Source organism: Entelurus aequoreus, linkage group LG22 (assembly GCF_033978785.1).
Source record: "Entelurus aequoreus isolate RoL-2023_Sb linkage group LG22, RoL_Eaeq_v1.1, whole genome shotgun sequence".
Lineage (NCBI taxonomy): Eukaryota > Metazoa > Chordata > Actinopteri > Syngnathiformes > Syngnathidae > Entelurus > Entelurus aequoreus.
Window position 1 is genome coordinate 31,103,535 of NC_084752.1, and position 23,245 is coordinate 31,126,779.

At 39.4% G+C, this 23,245-nt stretch overlaps 1 protein-coding gene across 1 annotated transcript; it reads right to left on the reverse strand.

Annotated features, from left to right (window-relative positions):
* Positions 1 to 35: 35 nt before the first annotated feature.
* Positions 36 to 23,127, reverse strand: psmd12 (proteasome 26S subunit, non-ATPase 12). The gene is made up of 11 exons (XM_062032879.1): positions 22,924 to 23,127; positions 22,577 to 22,636; positions 20,751 to 20,879; positions 15,052 to 15,159; positions 14,717 to 14,821; positions 14,497 to 14,646; positions 14,270 to 14,404; positions 14,050 to 14,162; positions 9,908 to 10,082; positions 4,457 to 4,534; positions 36 to 426 (listed from the first exon to the last, which is right to left on the reverse strand). Exons 1-11 carry the CDS (start codon positions 23,029 to 23,031, stop codon positions 217 to 219), a joined length of 1,371 nt encoding a protein of 456 aa, XP_061888863.1. The 5' UTR covers positions 23,032 to 23,127; the 3' UTR covers positions 36 to 216.
* Positions 23,128 to 23,245: the final 118 nt, after the last annotated feature.

Consider the following 23,245-nt stretch of genomic DNA (forward strand, 5'->3'; position numbering starts at 1 on the left):
TTAATGTAGTTCAAATAAAGTACACGTTACAAACGTTACACAATTTGAGGGTTTATTTTTTTTTATGTTGCAACATGTTAATGGTCATTAATAACAATTCAGGACTTTGCAATGGTCTTGTTTTGAGTTTGTGCTGCAGGGCTCATTGTCCAATCAAAACAATCCGTCAGAAGGAGACGCGGGAAACCGAACATAGAAAAGAAGCGCAATCTTGTTTCACTGCAGGTTGTGGATCATTTCCTCCTTGGCGATGAGATGCGTGGTCTTGTTGACCAGCGACATAAGCGAGTTGAGTTTGTGCGACCAGTCGTTGAGCAGGTCGTTGGGATCTTTAGGCCTTTGAAAGTTGATGATTCCAGCCAGGCGGTCCACCTTGGCGTAGATGGTCTTGCTGACGACCAGGCTGGAGAGAAACTCCTCAGATTCCTGAAGATTACATTTGAGACGGACACAAATCATCAATTTGCCAGCACAACGTTTTCAAACTTGCAAAGGTAAATTACAGTCACAATTAAAAAAAACGTTATATCTGCAAGCATCTAAAATTAGCCTTGTGTCAGATCAGGCTTGTTCATATTTGGGAAATGTTATGCAGGTTAAGGCGGTGTTTTTCAACCACTGTGCCGTGAGATATTGTCTGGTGTGCCGTGGGAAATTATGCAACTTCACCTAATTGGTCCAAAAAATATTTTTTGCAAATCAATAGTTATAATCTGCAAATAATGTGCCATTGCTAAGTGTCTGTGTTGTGTAAAACTCAGCAGGGTAACCACATAATACTCCATGTCAGTAGGTGGCAGCAAGTAGTTACCGGCACCGTATTTTTCGGAGTATAAGTCGCTCCGGAGTATAAGTCGCACCAGCCGAAAATGCATAATAAAGAAGGAAAAAAACATATATAAATCGCACTGGAGTATAAGTCGCATTTTTTGGGGAAATGTATTTGATAAAACCCAACACCAAGAATAGACATTTGAAAGGCAATTTAAAATAAATAAAGAATAGTGAACAACAGGCTGAATAAGTGTACGCTATATGACGCATAAATAACCAACTGAGAACGTGCCTGGTATGTTAACGTAACATATTATGGTAAGAGTCATTCAAATAAATATAACATATAGAACATGCTATACGTTTACCAAATAATCTGTCACTCCTAATCGCTAAATCCGATTAAATCTTATACGTATAGTCTCTTACGTGAATGAGCTAAATATTATTTGATATTTTACAGTAATGTGTGTATATCTCACACATAAGTCGCTCCTGAGTACAAGTCGCACCCCCGGCCAAACTATGAAAAAAACTGCGATTTATAGTCCGAAAAATACGGTAATTGCTTTGCAAAAGTCGGAATGTGTCGGGTGCGACAAGGATGGTTTGTTGTGATCCCAACATGCAGACCACAGCGGGAGGCATATTGCTTAAACCAAAAATGAACGAAAGGGAAAGGAAAAGGCAATGGCTATGCAAAACGAAAGTAAAACTGCACTGGTTCCAAAGTAAACAGAAACAGAATGCTGGACGACAGCAAAACCTTACGGCGTCCACAAAGTACATTTGTACATGACAATCAACAATGTCCACACAAAGAAGGATAGCAACAACATAAATAGCCTTGCTTGCTAACACAAAGCAGGTGCGCGGAATAGCGCTCAAAGGAAGACATGAAACTGCTACAGGAAAACACCAACAAAACAGGAAGGGCCACCAAAATAACAGCGCAAGACAAGAATTAAAGCACTACACACAGGAAAACACCAACAAACTCAAAATAAGGCACGACGACCTGGTGGAGTTTCATTTTTTAACATTTTCTGCTGGTGGTGTGCCTCTGGATTTTTTAATGACAAAAATGTGCCTTGCCTCAAAAGAGGTTGAAAAACACTGGGTTAAGGTAACCACAACTTAGAAACAGCTCTCAGTCTCCACTTTTTTTTCAAGATGGCACCGCTGTAGTGGCTGCTGGTTGCAGGAGCTGTGTGTGTCTTGTGTGTCCTCCTTTTGTTCTTGATGTTTCCATCTTGATTTTTGCCCCGTCGGGACAGCGCAACAAGGGATGATTTTTGCGGACTTTTAGATCGGCTTCAGGGGAGCCTTTTGGCCGTGGCCATGTTTGCCTTGGACACCAGCTACTGGCTCTCTTGCCACACCTGAGTCTGCGTGGAGGGACCAGGTTGGATGTGGAGGCTTCGTTCTCCCTGGACGGATTCTCCCTCATCCATGCATTGGCCGGGAGCTGTCTTGGTTGTTTTGTTGGGTCTGTTCCTGTCTCTGGCCTTGCTGCCCCTTACTTACCCAAGCAGACAAAGGCGTGGAGCACTGCGTCGGCCACCACAGTGTGTAATGGGTGTTAAGATGGTGTTTTTATTTGTTTGTGTATGTATTGTTTATTGCTCATTTTTTGGGGTTTTCCGCTGTGTTTTACTTTTGTAGCTGCATGTAGGAATGGCGCCAACCGAAGTTGCGGCTGGTTGCATCAGCTCTGTGCACTGTGTGTCCTTTGTGTTCTTTAATGTTTCCCTCTTGTTTTCACCGTATATTTGTGTGGACTTTTTCAATCTGCACTGCAACCAAATAATTGCCCTATTGTGGGAAAATAAAGTCTCTCTTGTCCTATCCAGTGTGATGCATTGCAGTTCGACACCACTTTAACACACACTATTACATTAATAGCTCACAGTCAAAGAAACCTGAGCATTTAAATGCAGAAGTTTTGAGAGTGCACTTATTTTTCCATTTCATGTTTAACAAAAGCAGGCATGTGATTTGACCACAATGAAAAAGACTGAAAAAATTTCCGGGGGACAAAGGCCCCCCAGCCAGGTCCAGGGCTCCTGGTTTTTCACCAATTTAACATGCTAAAATTAACAAAGACAGCACCATTTGAAGAAAATATTTTAGTGTTTAAAGACATGAAAACATCATTAATAGAACATACATAACCCAATTATCCTAATGAATCACTGTATATGGTTCAGTCCCAACAGTATTTAGTCACTAATATTTACATCTTGTGTTCATTTCACATCCACAGGTGTCACATTGATCAGTGTTATTATCTACAGTTTATTTACAGTATTACCACATAACTTCAGTTCACTTCACACATTAGCTTTCTCGGAGAGCCCAGCCCTAACATGAGCTTTCCTTGCAAATTTATTTAACAAAATACCAAATGTAAACATTTAATTCTTTTCGCCAAAATAGGATATAAATTTATGAAAATAATTAAACATGTTTAGTATTGTTTACTCATATTTGAAAATAGAAAATAATAATAATGTGAGGACACTGACATATTGCATGAAACAAGTGTGAAAATATTTACCTTCAAGATTGTTACACCACTGACAATAGTTTCAAGAGACTACATAAGAACTTAATATTACAAAATAGTATTATATGCAAATTTATTTCAAATAAATTGTTAACTGGAATCAATAATGCGACTCTTTGAATTTCTGTAATTTCATAATATATTTTCACGTGGCTTTTTATTTTTAGAAAAACCCATTTATATTTCGCAAAGCAATAATTGGTTAATATTTAAAACAAACATGCGTATTTCGCAAGCAAATATTTTTTTAGCTTACCTCATTATTAACAACCCTGTCTGCAACTGAAGTGGGTTGTTTGGGTGGATCTTTCCTCTCGATGTCTACGGCAGTTGTCGATGTAAACAAAGGATGAAGTCCGTAAGGTTTGCTCACTTTCGGTTGACATCCAAAAGTACCAGCTAGTGAAAAGTTTGTTTTCCTTGCTTCAAGTTGTTTCATATGTTTTTGCCGTTTCGCATGTACTTCCAAAGCCTTGAAACCTCGTGATCCATAGTCAATATTATCATGACACCACGTGCACAAAACCTTTCCAGGACGATCGATTTTCCGAATAAAATCACAGAACAAAGTCGTAACTTCCTTCTTCCCAACAGTATCAGTGATTTCCCTTTCCATCCAGCCCCATCAAAACTTATTTTTGACATGTTTATCAATTTCTTTTACTCGTAGAGCGTCCATTCTCTCGAGAACAGACATCGTTTACATATGGAAAATGGCGGTAATAACCATTATGAATGATGACGTTAACGTTATCATTCATAACAGATGTCCTGATTGGTCACAAGGAACATATCGACCAATCAACTACGGCGTAATATAAACTACGTCTCGAATCTTGATTTAGGGTCGGAAAAAAAAACGGAAAAACGGGAGATCTTTTTTTTTTTTCCCCGAGATTAAAAAAGACGGAATTCTGACTTTAGACGGAAAAATCACATGCCTGCAAAAGGTTATTCAACTGTTAATCTATGTTATAATACAACTCAATGAGTATATCCTCAGATATTTTCCCACCCTAAATACAAATCCTGTATGTGCTACACACTAACAAAAGAGTTGTTTCTGGTGTACATGTGGAAGCTGCTCCCTTAATTAATTACAACATTGCTTACATCAATGGAAAGGTCAAGAAGCCCGGCCATCCTCTTCATTGTGATTCTGGTGTAATATTTGGCCATTATTCTGATGTTCTGTGGAAAAGAAAATACATGTGTTAATTTACTACGCCTGTGCAAGGGTCTGAAATGTTTCCAGTGGGCACTGACTCCCGCCAGTCAAAGGCTGCACTGCACGCTTGTGGAGATGTTCTGCACGCTTATACACCTCGCCTTTAACCTAAGTGTTAATAATAATAATAATAATAATAATAATACATTTATTTTGTACGGCACCTTTCAAGGCACTCAAGGTCGCCATACAGCTCATAAAAACAGCATAAAATACAATTTTAAAATAAAAAATTTTTTTTTCAGAAAAGCAAACTCCCTGGGCTTGTGTCAGTGCCGAGTATATCTGGGTCACCGCTCCACGGCAAAAACTGTCACCTGTCGTGACCGCTTGTATTTAATTACAGAGTAAATGCATGATGCAAGGAACACTTCCTGTTTTTCACTTTTCACTCGTATCACGTGGGAATTCTGGAGCGGCGTTACGATGTTTATTGCCACAAAAACTGTAATGCCAAAATCTATTAGCAGCAGTCCAGATTTATTCGCGCAGTCTACTAGGGCTGACATCGAACCAACACTGAGGTTTTAATTAGTGCGATAAACAAAGCACAAGATGCAAGTTTTTTTTTCTCCACCGTCAGCAAGTTTTGAGTGCGCTGCAGTGGAGGCAGTTGGTATGCTAATAACAAACACCACTTCACCTTGGAAGACGTGTGAATGGTGATTCGGCCTGGGTTGAAAGTCATTAGTCATATAATCGAATGAAAAATGAAGTTGAAATACTTAGAAAATAAATTGCTGTGTTTGTTAGTTTTCTTCATCTCTCGCTTTAAACAGGGAGAAAGAGGTCTCACTCTCAGCACCTGATCGTGTTTACTTAACAGTAGAATTATCTGAACGCAGTGAGCCTCTTCAAAGTCATTCACAATCTTTGTCTCGGTGGGCGGAGAGCAGGACTGCTAGTTTACTTACACACACAGGATTCACGCCTCCCTACCCGTGACTCGCTAGTGAGAAATGCCGCAAAGTATCCATCCATCCATCCATTTTCTAACGCTTGTCCCTTTCGGGGTCGCGCGGTGTGCTGGAGCCTATCTCAGCAAAGTAAAACAAATGAATTAATATGATTACAAAGCCAAATGTCCCGTTGTGGAAACATTTCAGCTTCAAACCGGATGGGCAATATGAGCCCATCAACATGCGCTAATGACAACAACAAAAAACACAACTCGATCTACTTGTTCCAACCGGGAAAAAAAATGCACTTTGAGATGTTAAAAAAAAAAAAATTCTTACAGAAATTAGTCCACTTTATTTTTGTGTGTTTATTTAAGATAGTTATTTACCTTCCCATAATCCCATTACAGTTAAACCATCAGGTATAAAGTGTATAGTCTTTTAAATGGTTACTCACATTATTATGATTACATTACATTATGATCACTGTATAGTTTTTAATCGGTTATTTCTTCAGTTTAGAAGGATGATGTAGATAAAAGCTCGGGAGTCTGTTTGCATACAGCCAAATATTTTTGAAAGTAGATTATTGCATATTGTTTTAATGTGGGGCACTTTGAGACAATAATATGTTGATTGGCAGTCTAAAAGTAAAACCTTCACTCGTTTTTTTACACAGTTTTATGCATTTATATTTATAAAATATAAGAATCGCAAATCGAATCTCAATTGCAATTTCGGAAAGAAAAATCTCAATTACGTTTTTTCTCAAAATCGTGCAGCCCTACTGTCTACTGCTGCGACTTTGTGACACGTACTCCTTGCTGTTGCCCCCTGCCAAGCAGAGGAGATACTGTATGTATGAAGACTTCTTTAGTGAGACTGAATGGTTTCACTATTTCTGTGATATTTGGCAGGCAAATTTTTAAAAGCTTAAGTGGGCCTAATGTGGCCACTATTATACAGTATGTACTTAAGTATAATTTTGGCCAACTTGGTTGTAATTTATTTGCCTTAATCCTTTGAACAAATGGCTTTCACAAAGGTAATGTTGTGAGGTATTTATTAGAAAGCCTTAACCTATCTTACAGAAATAACTTGGCTCTGCTGTGGGCTTTATTTCCGCTGCTAACTTGGGTGTACCAGACTTGGCATCACACACTTGCAGGTTGTCCATTCATCCATTTTCTACCGCTTATCCCTTTCGGGGTTGCCGGGGGTGCTGGAGCCTATCTCAGCTGCATTCGGGCGGAAGGCGGGGGACACCCTGGACAAGCCGCCACCTCACCGCAGGGCCAACACTGATAGACAGACAACATTCACAGGTGCTCGATCAATTCTGACTAGGCTGCAGAGGTACTTTGGTTCTGTTTTTTAGTTAGCCCTCAAAAATTTTAATACTTGACTGGAGTTTCTAAATTTGTTTTAAATTCACATAATATATTTAAAGGTGAACTGCATTTTTTTTGTATTTGAATCATTTCCAATCCTTTTTATAGCATTCTAACATGTAATAATCGGCTCGGTCTTGGTGGCTAACAACACAGCTAACAGGAGTAATCCATTCTGCCTCTAAAATCACTCTTAAAATGCATCCAAAAACCGCGAACAATACATCATTTACGTTCCGTAATCTTGCATAATAACCAAGCTGTAGCTACATTGTTATTGTAAGAGCTAACACAGAACTATTTTTCTAGCGTAGTAACACATCACCTTACTCACAGAGACACTTAGTCTCACACTGCTAAGACATTAGCAAAAAGTAAGCTAGCTCCTGCGTCAGCAGCTGAATTGCTTTTGAGTTTGGAATAGTTAATGCTAGATTATCATTCATGCCTCACACGTGTATTGTACAAAGTTGTGGTCGGACAGCAAAAAGTTGGGTCAACTTTCAAATACTACTCGTTACCAACTAAAACTGCAGAGAGACTCAAGCAGTGGATACTGGCTCTCAACTCGGTCCTGGCAGAATCGCTCGAAAGGCTAAGCAAGGTGACAGTTTGTTCTCAACATTTTTTACCTGAGGATTGTTCTGGATTTACTAGCTCACTTCGGAGTACAAGTCTTGCTGAAAGACTCAGCCATCCCATCAGTCGGCATCCTGAGAGCGGACACTGTAAGTAATTGTTTGTTGTTGTGGGGTAAAAGCATGGCGCTAATGCCAGTTGCTAATGCTAGGACAATGCCTTAGTGTTTCACTATACCCAGCAACGCTATTCTCTGCCTGGGGGAAGAGGAGTTTCACCTGAGACCCCTGTTGAGGGTTAGCATCTTTTGTGTGTTGTACTTTCCCTGACAACAGATGGTAAAGTTAGCCTCTCAGACAAGTTATTCCAGTCTTTTTATGTAGTCTGTTTTATGTAACTTATTGTAAACGGAGATACGTCTGCCTTGAAACACAGTTTCATTAGTGTAATACTAGCAGGCTCCACAATTACACCACCAAATCATGCCAGTCCAGACTCTCTTGGACGCCGTCTGCTCTAATGTTTCACCCTCTCGTCATGCTTGCTCAGTTTCTATAATCAGCAGTTCACAGTCTGTATATTCAGGTTAAAAAATATAAGGTTCTGGATTCTCATTTACACAAAGCAGTCGTCTTTTTCGTCTATTACATACGTTTGTTGATGGAATGTGCCCAGGAAATAAGTTCTAGTAATGTTTAAAATGACCAAAATAGGGTAAATATTGTACGTATTACATACTGTTATGAACGTGTCTGTTACCACATAATATACATACTCAAAGCATGTATATACACAACGTTGATGGATGTTTTTTAAGTTGTTTTAGAGGGCTTTGAAAGCAACATGTGACTACTATTAGCTGCAAAGTGAGCCACATCTTGCGAGTGTTTTTTTAAGTTTAGATTACTAAAAAAAAAAAGTGTGTTCTTGTGTCTCATAAGGATTGTGAATGATAGGCAAAATTCCAAAAACAGTGCCGTTCCCCCTTTAAGACATTTGAATATTTAATACACAGAATTGGCCAATAAAAACGGAATCTACTGTTAAACGCGGAATATTACGCCAATTTCAACAAATATGACGACTTGTCCATGTTGTACACTGCCTCACACACGAGGCTCCAGCCCCCCTGCAAGCCTGAAAGGGACAAGCGGTAGAAAATGGATGGATGGATGACTGAAATGATGTCATTGTGAGGAGAAGGAATGTTCATCCCCAAAACACTCAATTGCCCCCCTCCCGAACTAAACAATGTCGAAACAGCCAAGTTGAACACCAGTTTAGTCTGGGAACAAACTAAGACGCTAATGTTAGGCAGGACAACCCATGCACCCGCGACACATCTCATCTTCTTGTGTTGTTGTGGAAGAGACTACAGATGCAATGTCTATGCACACACAAATGGGTGGCCGTAACTCGAGGCACTTTTTTATTTATTTTAAAACAACTTAAAATCACCTCCACATTTAAAAACATAGCAGCCGTCAAGAAAAAAACAGCAGCGCACTTCCGTCCTTCACAATAACCGCACTGTGCACAACATCCGGTCTGACTGCACTCACACAATAAAGCATTACAGTAAAGTGAAATAAATATAATAAAGTATTATGATTTAACTTAAAATACTGATTTAAACTGTCTAAAGATGTACTGCACCAATAAATGTAAGGATTTTTGCAACAATTAACGGACATTTTATAAAACTATTACAAAAAAGTACTTTTTGGTGGTAAAATATTCCTGTTTGGACATCGAAATATGAAGATAAAAGAGCTATGTACATGCATATTCAAATAAACTATACAACACAATACATGCAAATGTAAAAATCAAATTTGGAGGGCAAAAAAAAGGAATTAGTTAAAAAAAAATTGAATACAATTAAATAACACATTTCAACGGCCCTACATATTGTTTGCTGTCAACTCTGGTCTCTCCGGTGCATCATTCAAAGGTGTCCGTGTGCAACAAACTAGTTCCTAGTTCCTATTGTTACACAACAGAGAAGAAGTCCATAGGAGAGACCCACAAACGTTGGCTCCCAAAGGTAAATGCTTATGAATGATTACATTATTTCACAAAACTACTCCATTTGCTTGTTTTACAGGCTATTAAAATGTTTTTCAAACTATGATTAATATTATAATAAAATCAGTTTTTTTCTTTTTAAAAGGCATGTTACATGTTAAAACTGTGGTGTTTTGGGTGGGCCAAGCACAGACTAAATTGATTTCAATGGGCGGGGCTGATTGGAAATACGAGTGTTTTGAGTAACGAGCTCGGTTGTGGCACGTTAATTGAGATACCACTGTATTTACCTTTATTGAACAACAAATAGTCTGCATGTACACTGTGAGCAGTGGCAAACAATTGAAATATGAAACATTACATTCTGTTTATTTGGCCTGGACTATCTCAAAATACATTTGTCTAAAGACACGGTTATTTAATTGGGCCTTAGACTTACATGCTCCACCACTCTGTTCTTCAGATCCTTCCATCGCTTCTCCCCCTCCTCAGAATATGAAAAGACTTCGGTTGCGGGGCTGCCGGTTGAGCCCTCCCTTAACTCCTTCCCATAATCCTCCACCAAGGCAGCCCAGCGCATAAGCTCCATGGTGGTGAACTGCTTCAGAAGGTCCCTAAAGATGAACGGCAATGATCATATTAGGTATGAAAAATTTTACATTCTTTGATGCATCACAATTTGAATGTGGACAATTCTGAATTGATGGACAAATGTCCAAATATCAATTATTTATATATGTTAAAAATCATTATTGATTAAATATATTTATAAAAATATATTAACACACACTATAATAACAATATACTAAGGCTGAAACGACGCGTCGACGTAGTCGACGTCATCGGTTACGTAAATACGTCGACGCCGTTTTTGTGCGTCGATGCGTCGCATATTTACGTCACACTACCGTCATGGCGGAGCGCAAAGCAGACTGTGCAAGCGAGTGGGAAAAAGCACGCCAAAAGTGTGGGAGTATTTCAATACACGGCCTAATAATGTTGTTGTATGCACACTGTGTCGAGCGGAAATGGCCTATCATAGCAGCACAACGGCTATGAACGAACATTTGAAAAGAAAACCATCAACTAGTCAATCGTCCGCGTTAGCATACGTTGTCATCATTACCCAAAACATGAATGTGTCATTTGTATCTGCTAGGGGTGTAACGGTACGTGTTTTGTATTGAACCGTTTCGGTACGGGGCTTTCGGTTCGGTACGGGGGTGTACCGAACGAGTTTCTAAGCTAAAGCTAACTTTAGCTGCTAAAGTCTTAACAAGCTGCTTTGCTCCTTCTGCCTCTGTCTCAGCACGCAGCATTGTCCCACCCACACAACCATCTGATTGGTACACAGAAAGCTCTACCAGCCAATCAGCAGTGCGTATTCAGAGCGTTACCAGCCAATCAGCAGTGCGTATTCAGAGCGCATGTAGTCAGCGCTTCAGCGTGGAGCAGATAGGTGTTTAGCAGGTGAGCATCAGGCAGCGGACTCTCCCCAAATGATACCTCCCAGTCAACTACTAGTAACATCACTATGAGCCCGTTGACCTTCTAGAAACTTAAACTGCAGCTCAGCTCGCTCGCAGTCCTGGTTTGAGGTGAAGGCTAATTACCTCTCAGTTCCAGCTACATCGACCCCTTCTGAGCGTAGACATGCTAACCTTTCTTCATTACAACTGTTAGTCACTCACTGGAATGAGTAGAATTGGTTATTGTGTACTGTGTTGGACTGGATGTTTATTTTGCACATTTTAAAAGCAATACTTAATGTTTACAGTGCTCCAGAATATTTAGATTGGCACTTTTTTGTATTGGATGTTTATCTTTATTTTTGCACATTTTAGCAAATAAGCAATACTTTCACTTTGGTTGAAATGTTTACACTGTTGTTAGAGAATATTTCGTTTTGCACTTTTTTGTATTGGATGTTTATCTTTATTTTTGCACATTTTAAAGCAAAATAAGCAATACTTTTACTTTTGAAATGCTTATACTATTGCAGAATATTAAGATTTGCACTAGATGTTTACTTTTATATTTGCACATTAAAAAGCAAATAAGCTACTTTTAATTTTGTTAAATGTTAAAAGTTTTAAATGTTTACATTGTTACAGAATATTTTGTCATGTTGTTGTCATGTTGACTGAGTGGCCATACTTTTTTTTTTTTGTAAATAAAAGCCATGCCTTTTGAAAAAACTGGCCTACATTTATTTTTTCATCTTCATTTTAAATAAAATAAAATAAAAAATAATTGGTAAAAGGAAAAATAATCTATAGATTAATCGAAAAAATAATCTATAGATTAACCGATTAATCGAAAAAAATAATCTATAGATTAATCAATAGAAAGATAATCGTTAGCTGCAGCCTAACAATATACAGTATAATAATTAAAGATGTATAAACTATTGATTTATAATCGACTTGTGGCCCTTGAATCGTAATGAAATTGTGAGGTCCCCAAAGATTACCACCACTAAATCATATGCTTCGGGCTAGGTGATATAGCTGAAAACTGTATCACGATATTAGTGTTTTATATCGGACGATATCGATAAGTATTGATATTTGTTATGACCTATAAAAAATAAGGACCAGGAGAAAAATATATTAAATGTAGGGCTGCAACAACTAATCGATTAAATCGATTAAAATCGATTTTAAAAATAGTTGGCGATTAATTTAGTCATCGATTCGTTGGATCTATGCTATGCACATGCGCTGAGGCTACGTTTTTTTTGGTTTTTTTTTTTTTTTAACCTTTATTTATAAACTGCAACATTTACAAACAACTGAGAAACAATAATCAAAATAACAGGGGTTATTATTATATTATAAATAACGGTACGTGTATTTGTATCGAACCATTTCGGTACGGGGGTTTCGGTTCGGTGCGGAGGTGTACCGAACGAGTTTCCACACGGACATATTAAGTAGCGTACTGCACGTTGTGTAAACAATACTCAAAATGCCGGACATTTGAGGCATTTAAGAAACTCCGCCCTGACAGCTCCGCAAAAGAGGACATGTCCTCTAGGACCTAGCCCCTTAGCTGCTAGCATGCTAGCAAAAGAGGACATGTCCGGTGAAACCGATCGTTGCTAGAATGGCTAGGATAGACTGACCATACGTCCTCTTTTCACCGGACATGTCCTCTTTTGCGGGGCTGTCCGGGCGGTGTTTCTTAAATGCCTCAAATGTCCGGCATTTTGAGTTATGGTTGCGTGTATGAACAATGTACGTTCAGGGTTAAGAAGGGGTTAAAAACTAAACAAATTGTGCGCGCAGCAGCATTCTTGAGGGAGGGGCAGAGACAGAGACAGAGTGCGAGAGAGTTATGATAAACGCGCATACGTCGCCAGGCTCTGCTTTTTATCGATAGATTTATCAGATTTAATTTTTTATTATCTATAGCAGGGGTGTCAAAAGTGTGCATTTTTGTAACATTTTCCTTGTTTTATTTGGCAAGTTGAAGGAACATGGCGCCAGTATGCTGTTTTTTTTCTCAATAAAATACTGGAAAGGATAGAAATGTAGTTTGTCTCTTTTATCCGATTATTAATCGATTAATCAAAGTAATAAACGACAGATTAATCGATTATCAAATTAATCGTTAGTTGCAGCCCTAATTAAATGTAAACATTTTTATTTCAAATGTAACCTTCCTCTGATTATAATCCCATCAGCTGTAAAGGCAGAAAGAAAAAAATGTCATCACTTAACAATAACTTCCTTAAATTAATGTACAAAAATGACAAAAACTATGAACAAATAGTGTCACAAAATAGTGCAAAGTATGAAAAAAGAGAAACCTGAGAACAACTATTTTTTGCAGGTTTAGTGCGAGGAAGTTAAGGCTTTGCTCGGCTAAGGTGGGGTAGTATAACCAGTCTTGATGGGGGCGAGCACCTTGCATAATTTACAGACCACATTGGCCTGACGACGGTCCGTTTTAAAAAAAACTGCCATATTATCGAGGTGGCTAATCCTTATTTAATCGACAATTTATTCGCTCTCTGCAGCACTCATTTTTACTTTCCCTTCTCAATCTATGCAAAGAATCAACCGCGAGACAACAAGATTGCACAACCAAACCTGATAGTTGATACCGTTACCTGATTGGCTGTTATCGTGTCACTCTTACTGATTTAAATTATATATATACAGCGCTTTTTCTCAAGAGACTCAAAGCGCATTACATAGTGAAACCCATTCTCTACATCTTTAAGCTACATTTAAACCAGTGTTGGTGGTACTGGGAGCAGGTGTGTAAAGTGTCTTGCCCAAGGACACAACGGCGGTGACTAGGATGGTGGAAGTGGGAATCCGCCCTGAGTCACAATTAGTGATCACTTCCTGCGTTGCTCGGTTACCAGAGAGTGAGTGCTTTTGTTCATGTAACCAACTTTGCTTTGCAACTTCACGTTTTTTCCGAAGTAGAAAAAAAATTGTTTTTTATTGATATCGATTACGTGTCTATCGTGGTGTATATTGATATCTTTTGATCTCCCAGCCCTACATATACTTCACTTTTTCCCCTAATTTGTAGTACTGAGGACATACAAGAGACATCACATACTTGTATTTGGGAATCTCTTCCAATTTCTTATCTTCACTGATCCTGTGGACTAGGTCTGACTGCTCATTGTCATAGGGAGAGAGAATCACATACAGCACAACACTCTTCAGGGCCTGAAACACACAAACATTAATTAGAAGAAGAAAGTCACATTTATGTGTACAATAAACATCTATTGTATGTGCAAGAGCTGGGTACTTTCTGTGTAGCACAAAAGTACCTGCTGCCACTTGCTGTTGTCCTCAAGGATGCACGGCGTGTCATAAATGGCCCTATAGTGTTTGCATATGGACACATTTGAGCCCTCATGCTGGTCCACCTGAATCATCAGGTTGTAGTACTTCAGCTTTAATTCCTACATTTTTTAGGGGAAAGCAATTTTCAGTTAAACTAATCGCTCAATTCAGCTCAGCTTCAAACAAACAAATGCCTATTTGTATGTGTTACCTCAGTGCCCTCCTCTTGGAAGAATTTGGTGTTGATCTTCTTGCTGATGATCTGGGTGCGAATGTAATCCTTGACAGCAACGCAAAGCCTCATCTGCTCCAAGATGAACTCTACCTTCTCTTTTTTCTCCATGGAGCCATATGTCTCAACCTATTGGGCGTACACAGATATTTAGAAAAACGGTTGTCATAAAAGCCCAATCCCCTTATTTGTCTTTTACCTGCAGTTCTTGAAGAATGGCAGATGCCTCTTTTACATCTCCGCTTTGTTCCTTGATATTAGCTAAGGTTTTCGTTAGCCTGGCACGTTCAATCTCTACATAAATCTGTAATGAAGACCATTATTTGCATTATCATGTACATGCTATTGTTTTTGTGGTACTCGATGTGCTAAATCTGGGACCTTAGGGTAGTACATTTTGTGCCATTCATGTGTGCTGGTATGTCAAAGTTATTTTTAATCATTAAATTACTGGACAACATTTTAAGAATAAAAAAGCTTTACCAGAAATCAAAATAGCTATAAATATGTGTAAAATGGCTAAAAGCAACAAACCTTTCCTGCAGTCACAGTGCGTAGAGTGTCAATGAGCCGCAGCTTGATGGTCAAATCAGTCACAGAATCCACATATTTGTAACATTCTTGCACCATTTTCGCCACAGCCTGTGTGAGAGATGGCCCATTTGAGGTTTAGTAATCAAAGTTTGACAAAAAAATGTGAACACTTACTGTAAAACCTTAATTGATGATAGACACGTTAGGGTCGTACATCTTTGTGATGGACGATTTGATTACACATCTATATACATGGGTGTAGATACGATTAAAAGAATTATATTCTAAAAACAGAACGATTTGATATGGTGTACGAACAATTCGACAAGATTCAATATGGATAACGAGTCTATGGTTAACATTTGTTGATGGACACATTTTTTTACACCACACAAAAACAAAACCATTAACTCAAGTGCATTTGCTCCTCCTCATGTTAGAGGATAAATAGTTAGGACCTTGGCCAATCAAGTCTATGAGCATGATCTGATGAAAACTACTCGGATAATAGGACCAATGTCTAAGTCAACTGATCAGTTGAATGCCATGAGAAAAGCTATAACCTGGATGAATGAGATCGCCCATAGGCATATTTTATAAAAGTGATATGCTTACAGTATTTAAAAAAATGTAAAAGACAACACATATCCCCAAAGATGCTGTAAAGCAAACAAAGTAAAAAGATGAACAACGGAGTCACATGTCAAATATTTATTTTTAGACATGGACCAAAAAAAGACTTGCTGAATGAAAATATATATATTTTTCATGAGTCAAGCCAAGTCAGTAACGGCAGACGTTCGCTGGTGGGTATTGACAGACGGCGAAGCTCAGAGACGTTCCTTTGTGTTACCGTTCAGCAGCCGTTACATTAATTGTGGAACTCTGGGTTAATCATTTCGCAGGCATTGCAAGTCTCGGAAGACGGACACCCTGTCCATATAGTTACATCAACCCTCGTCTTTAGTCACGTAAGCTAAACATGGCAAGCACGTGAATCTTTTCGCGGGCAGCTGTGGCTCTCACGTTTTTAAAAGACAAAAATCGTCACTGTATTTCTAGTTTTGTGCAATACCCAGTCTATGTTTGTACACGATTATTCTAAAGATTCACCGCTGATTCTTATCGATTGAGGTGGCTGCTGACAACGCAGCAGAATCGCTCCCTTGTCAAACCAGATATCCAGTTGCATCGGTTTATCTTTGACAACCCTAATACACGTCGACTCAAAACTGTAAATAAAACACCCCCGGTAAAAACAAAGACTACAGTAAAAACAGACCACTGAAAAAAAACAGCCAGAGCTTTTCTGAGGTTTCCTATTAAATCCACTCTGACCCCTGAGCAGTCCTGGGATCTCTGTCGACGTCACGGTAAACACTTATTTTTATGGCAGATGCATGGGTTCTAGTGTGGCCAAAGTATACTAAAATAACCATCACCATAGCGACACATGAAATGGAAAAGCGAGAGAAAAAAAACATACCAATTCCAGATCAACTGAACGATATGTATTATATACTTCCGTTTGTTGATACATGTTGACTGTGCAATTGCAAGTTTACTGAATATTTACGCTGATATTCAGTTTTTGATACTCAGTCAGGGTTTCCCCTTCTATTGCAAAGATACCAATGGTGGTAGGGGCGTGGCCATGCTGATGTCATCACATTATTTGCTATGGTGCATAAATGTTTTCTTTAAAATGACAAAAAACATGTATACATCAATATGTTATTAATAATTATAGTATTAACATATATTTTTCTTATATAATATCGTTTTGCTCTATTTTTCAATTGTTGCGGTTTATTGTACAATTTGAAGTTAATTATTTTTATATAGCGCTTTTCTCTAGCGACTCAATGTTCTTTACATAGTGAAACCCATTATCTAAGTTACATTTAAACCAGATTGGGTGGCACTGGGAGCAGGTGGGTGAAGTGTCTTGCTCAAGGACACAACAGGTGTGACTTGGATGGCAGAAGCGGGGAACGAACCTACAACCCTCAAGTTGCTGGCACTGGCGCTCCACCAACCGAGCTAAGCTGCCCCAAATTATTATTCTAGCAACACATTCAGCATCTATTTCTGGTGTTATTGTAGACTGTACTTGTGTTTAAAGACTCTTTACTGCTGTCGCTCAATGTCCATGACTAAACGCGAGCTGCAGAAAGCATGATGTCACACCTGCAAGTTTCCTCTCTTTAAAAGCCACAGTCTTCTTTGAATTTTGAAGATCACCTTCTGCGAGTATATTTCGGATACATTAAAATACATCCACAGCGCAGATATGCTGCCTATGCTCCAGACAACCTGTGTGTAAAACTTACGTTATCACTACGTCCGGTTTCACTGTTCTTGTGATCAAAATACGTCTTTTTGGCGTCCAAATTTTTTATGCATCACTAGTCAAATAGTGTGCAAATAATAACACTATATACATCCATTCATACCTTGACGACCTGCTGGTGTTTAAAGTACCAATAGAGTAGAAAAACAAGTTGCCTCTATATTGAAGCTATCATCATCATCATCAATGTGCGACCATAGCCGAGAGACCTTGCACAACCCTCCGATTACCCATAGCAGAGCCCAGCTCTGAAACAAGGATCCCAGTGTCCCGTGCGATTACTTCGGGGTAGGTGAGGCGACCCCTGGTAGATTGTTTCCAAAGGAGGAGCTGTGATATCAGCTCCGTCTTGGCACGGAAGCTATTATCATATAAATCTGATCTATGACACTGAAAGACTTACAATGTTTTCGAGTAAATAGATATGATCAAAATAGTATCAATCTCACAGAGATTTCCGGGTCATTTTGAGAGATAATGAGCTAGCCAAACACGTCATCGCGTGACGTCAAAATAGGAACTGCAAATCCCTTCATCACCGAAAACAATGCAAATCATGCAAACTTTGTAAGAGAAAACAAAGACTACTTTGGGGAAAATTATGATCCAGAAACTTATATCGTTGATCCTGAATATAAGGAGGATGAGCTACAAGTTTTAGAAGGTCTGCTAAACAGATCCAGCTTCAGTGAAACACTAAGAATCATGTAGCAGTACTGCTAAGTGCTAAACAAGAACGACAAAATACAAACATAATAAATGTATGTGTAAAAAGCGGCACACTGGAATATTGACTATTGATTAACTCTTGGCAGTTTTAGCACTCCAACAGACTCAATGTTTAAAATTATAGACGTTAATTAATTATTTAAATGTTGGCTATTTAATATATTGTATGTTTAATCTTATGATACCTCCGCATTGGTGCCAGTCTTTCTGTAAGTGTGAGTGTGTGTGTGTGTGTGTGTGTGTGCGCGCGCGTGCGATTCACATTTGTTAGTGACTTTTTGACGGCATTTCAAATAGACTCAATGTGTAAAATGTTATATTTGATTGATTCTTAAAATGTTGGCTATTTAATATATTGTATGTTTAACCTTATGATACCTCAGTATTGGTGCCTGCCAGTCTGTGTGTTTGTGACCGATTCGTGTTTGTTAAATTGCCTTTTTTCGGCATTGCAAATTGACACGGTTTTAAAACGTACTTGAATTGATGTAGACAAAGTTAAACTGGCTGACTTTGGCTAAAATGATAGTTAGCAAGTTATTTTTCACACAACTTCACCTCACTCCTGTTACCTAGCTAGCAAGGTAGAAGCTAACACTCTTACCGAGGTTGAGTCCGCATCCTCCATCCAAATGTCCGACATCATGTCTCCGCTTGAAATACTCGCGCATCAAAAATGCACAGCCTTAATAACAAAGTCCACTTTGCAAAATGGGTAAGGTATTCATGTTTTAACAAGAATAAGAGGAAATATCCTCAAACTTTACAAGTTATCACTGGCGTTGTTTTTGCGAGTGACCCACTTTCACCCGGAAAAACACGAGTAATGACGACATGACTTTTTCGACAAATATAACTGTCTGCGACAAATGTTGAATAACCGTTGCAGCCCTAAATGAAATACAATAAGCATATACAGTCAACTTGTCTTTCCACTCTACAGGTCCTTTAATTGTTTGTTGGTGTATTATGATGTTCATTTTTCCCATGGTCTTAAACACACCGTGTTGGCAGAGAATGGGGTAGTGTGTGTCTAGGAGTGAAACACCAAGACAGACGTACATCCATCCATCCATTTTCTACCGCTTATCCCTTTCGGGGTCGCGGGGGGTGCTGGAGCCTATCTCAGCTACAATCGGGCAGAAGGCGGAGTACACCCTGGACAAGTCGCCACCTCGTCACAGGGCCGACAGACGTACATGCACGAAGGAAATACTTGTGGAATTGGGCCCGTTGTTACCCTAAGATTGGCAATAAAAATCTAGTGGGTCTTCTTTTATACAATACAATCAAAACATTATATTACTTTACCGTATTTTACGGACCATAAGGCGCACCATATTATAAGGCGGACTCCCGATGAGCGGGGCGAGTCAGGTCTATTTTCCTACAAAAGGCACACCGGTTATAGGGCGCATTAAAGGGGTCATATAATTTATTTTTTTCCCCTAAATTTTAAATTATTGTGATCTACATAACATGTAATGGTGGTTCTTTGGTCAAAATGTTGCATGGATAATGTTTTACAGATCATCTTCAAGTCGCTTTCTGAGAGTCGCTTCAGGATGCGCCGTTTTGTGGACGGTCTTATTTACGTGGCTCACTTTCGGCAGCGCCTTCTCCCCGTCATCTTTGTTGTAGAGTGCAAGGACGGGATTGGAAAAAGTGTCAAAAGATGGAGCTAACTGTTTTAATGACATTCAGACTCAGACTCAATAACGGAGCAGCATCTTCTCATCCGTGGCTCACTAGTGCAACAACAACACAGGAAATGTGTCCCGTGAAAAACCGTCCGACCAGAATTCTCTAATAACTAAAGTTCCTTGGGTGAATAATGTAAACTCACTATACCGGTATGTTTTAGCGCTTTCATGGAGAGTTTACTGACAGATATAAGTAAGAACTTAACACTACTTTGGAAATGGCAACAGCTGCGGATGAATGTCCCATAACAAGAAAATAGAGAAAAAGAAGAAGCTTATCGACTACGTTGTCAGCATGGACTACAAAGGCGGCCGCGCTCTAATTTTCAGGACTTATGCAGATCCCAAATACAGATCAGCAGGTACCAGAAGGTAAGAAAAGTTGCTTTTGCATAATTTTGCGAAACCAAATGCCAGATAATGTCTTACCTTATACACACACCACAATAATACTTGTATATTGAAGAACAGTACAATCCATTAAGCGGTGCGGCTTCATAGCTTTACCAAAGTCGTACTAAAACATTCTGATAGATTTTTGAGCGCCGTATGTAATGTTCTATATTTTCAATGGAACATATAAAACTTTGATGTTGTTTACTTGAGTCATATTGCAGTCTACACGTATCTCTTATGTGTGACTGCCATCTGCTGGTCACACTTATAATTTCACCATGTACCAAATAACATAGCTTTTGAGGTCGGTAAGCACTACCAAATTATTCCGTACATTAGGCGCACCGGGTTATAAGGCGCACTGTCGAGTTTTGAGAAAATGAAAGGATTTTTTAGTCCGAAAAACACGGTAATTTGTTTTGACATAAAAAACTTTAACAGTAATATCGGATCTGGCTCACTTGGAAATGCATGGTAATTAACACAAGCTTCAGGGAGAAAAAAAAGACATGTGTGACCTGTTTCAGCTGACTCCTCCTCTTGGAAAGAAGCATGATATTTTCATTCAGAGCATCCCAGTCTTTTGCTTGATAGCACATCTGTACCACAGCCACAAGGATTCTGGATGTGGACACCATGTCTGATGCCTTCGATGGGGACAAGATAAGATATTTAGAATATATATAAATAAAAGTAATCCATTAATTTCATCAACACCACTAAAAATACACAAAAACACTTTTGGTAACTACACTATATTGCCAAAAGTATTTGGCCACCCGCTTTGACTCACATATGAATTTGAAGTGCCATCCCATTCTTAACCCACATGGTTCAATATGATGTGGGTCCACCTTTTGCAGCTATTACAGCTTCAACTCTTCTGGGAAGGCTGTCCACAAGGTTGCGGAGTCTGTTTATAGGGATTTTCCACCATTCTTCCAAAAGCGCATTGGTGAGGTCACACACTGATGTTGGCCGAGAAGGCCTGGCTCTCAGTCTACGTTCTAATTCATCCCAAAGGTGTTCTATCGCAGTGGTCCCCAAACACCGGTCCGGGGACCGGTACCGGTCCGTGGGGCATTTGCTACCGGGCCGCAGAGAAACATGAAATAACTTTTAAAGGACTGCATTTTGATGCATATGAAAAAGTGCAATATATTTATCTGTACAGTAATCTATTTATTTGTATCTGCACATTATTGCTCTTTTATCCTGCACTACAATGAGAAAATGCAACAAAATTTCCTTCTTATCAGTATTGTAAAGCGGTGGTCCCCAACCACCGGTCCGGGGACCGGTACCGGCCCGGGGACCGGTACCGGCCCGTGACGCATTTGCTACCGGGCCACAGAGAAACATTAAATAATCTATAAACTGCATTTTCTCTGACTTAACTTTCGCCTGTCCCACTAGACACACCAATAAGCTTGTTTATAGATGTACAATAACACTCCTCATAGGAAATTTACTCTTGTTATAGCTTTGTGACATGATACAATGCCCATTAATCAACATATCAAATATAAAAGTGACATATTGTAGCCAAAGGCTGATTTCCATCTGCACCTCATTGCAAAGAAACAAGCCCAGGGCTCCCACTAATTCAGCGTTATAGTGAGTTGTATTTTTCATGCATTATGCCTACTCAGTGGCCTAGTGGTTAGAGTGTCAGCCCTGAGATTGGTAGGTTGTGAGTTCAAACCCCGGCCGAGTCATACCAAAGACTTATAAAAATGGGACCCATTACCTCCCTGCTTGGCACTCAGCATCAAGGGTTGGAATTGGGGGTTAAATCACCAAAAATGATTCCCGGGCGCGGCACCGCTGCTGCCCACTGCTCCCCTCACCTCCCAGGGGGTGATCAGGGGGATGGGTCAAATGCAGAGGACAAATTTCACCACACCTGGTGTGTGTGTGACAATCATTGGTACTTTAACTTAAAGTTATTTTTGCTGTATTTTTAACTGGCACTGGAAATAATGCCTACATTAAACCGGTCCGTGGTGCAAAAAAGGTTGGGGACCACTGTTCTATCGGGTTCATGTCAGGACTCTGTGCAGGCCAGTCAAGTTAATCCACACCAGACTCTGTCATCCATGTCTTTATGGACCTTGCTTTGTTCACTGGCGCACAGTCACTGAGCTCCTGAGAGCGGCCCATTCTTTCACAAATGTTTGTGGAAACAGTCTCCATGCCTAAGTGCTTGATTTTAAGTGATTAGGACACCTGATTTTGATCATTTGAATGGGTGGCCAAATATGTTTGGCAATATAGTGTATATATATATCCAAGAAGCGTACTGTAAAAGTGCAGCACAGGCAAAATAGAAACAAGAACTTACCGTTCTGGTTTGCTTTTCCAATGACAACAAGCTCTCAACTGCTTCTTGCAGTTTGCCATCCTGAAAATAAAAATGTATTAGTTTTTAAATCCAGCAATGAAGGTTTTCACGGGCGGCTAAGCGTGTTAGCATGCTAACAGGGTAACTTGCAAAGTAGTCAAGGCACAACAGTAATATTCAAAAGGTGTGTAAAAGCTCGGCTTTGTTTTAACATTAGCCGCTGTATTTGTCACGGATAGTTAAATCGTGTTTTTCTGTGGCGTGGAACTTTAGCATGTATGCTAGCAAACTAAGACTTGACACCGTGACTCAGCCGCCACAGGCCTCTCTCTCTCTCGGTCGCTTACTTTCGCCATTTTCTCGCACTCCGGGAGACGCTGGTCCACCGTTGAGGTGTAGTCCACCTCCATCTTTACAATCTTTCCATCAGACCTTTCAGAACGTTCTTCAGACATGTTAGCGGTGTGTGGTCGACGACAACGTACACTAGCAAACTCGGCCCAGCACTATTTTGCTTGTCAAATGAACGGTAGCAGTGGAGTGACCAATCAGATGCGAGAGGACGATAGGTGTCCAACGCGCCTGAAAGACCAGTAAAAGATCGACAAGAAAAACTAATACTTTTGCCTACACAGGCAAAATGTTTCTACATAAATGTCAATTTATGAA

What these genes read in the sequence shown, in the direction of transcription:
- psmd12 (XM_062032879.1), bottom strand. Translation starts at nt 23,031, where the DNA reads ATGTCTGAAGAACGTTCTGAAAGGTCTGATGGAAAGATTGTAAAGATG. An exon ending in GGAGGAGTCAGCTGAAACAG is followed by an intron (nt 15,160 to 20,750) that starts GTCACACATGTC and finishes TCTCTCACACAG; the next exon opens with GCTGTGGCGAAAATGGTGCA. An exon ending in ACAACAGCAAGTGGCAGCAG is followed by an intron (nt 14,163 to 14,269) that starts GTACTTTTGTGC and finishes TGTGTGTTTCAG; the next exon opens with GCCCTGAAGAGTGTTGTGCT.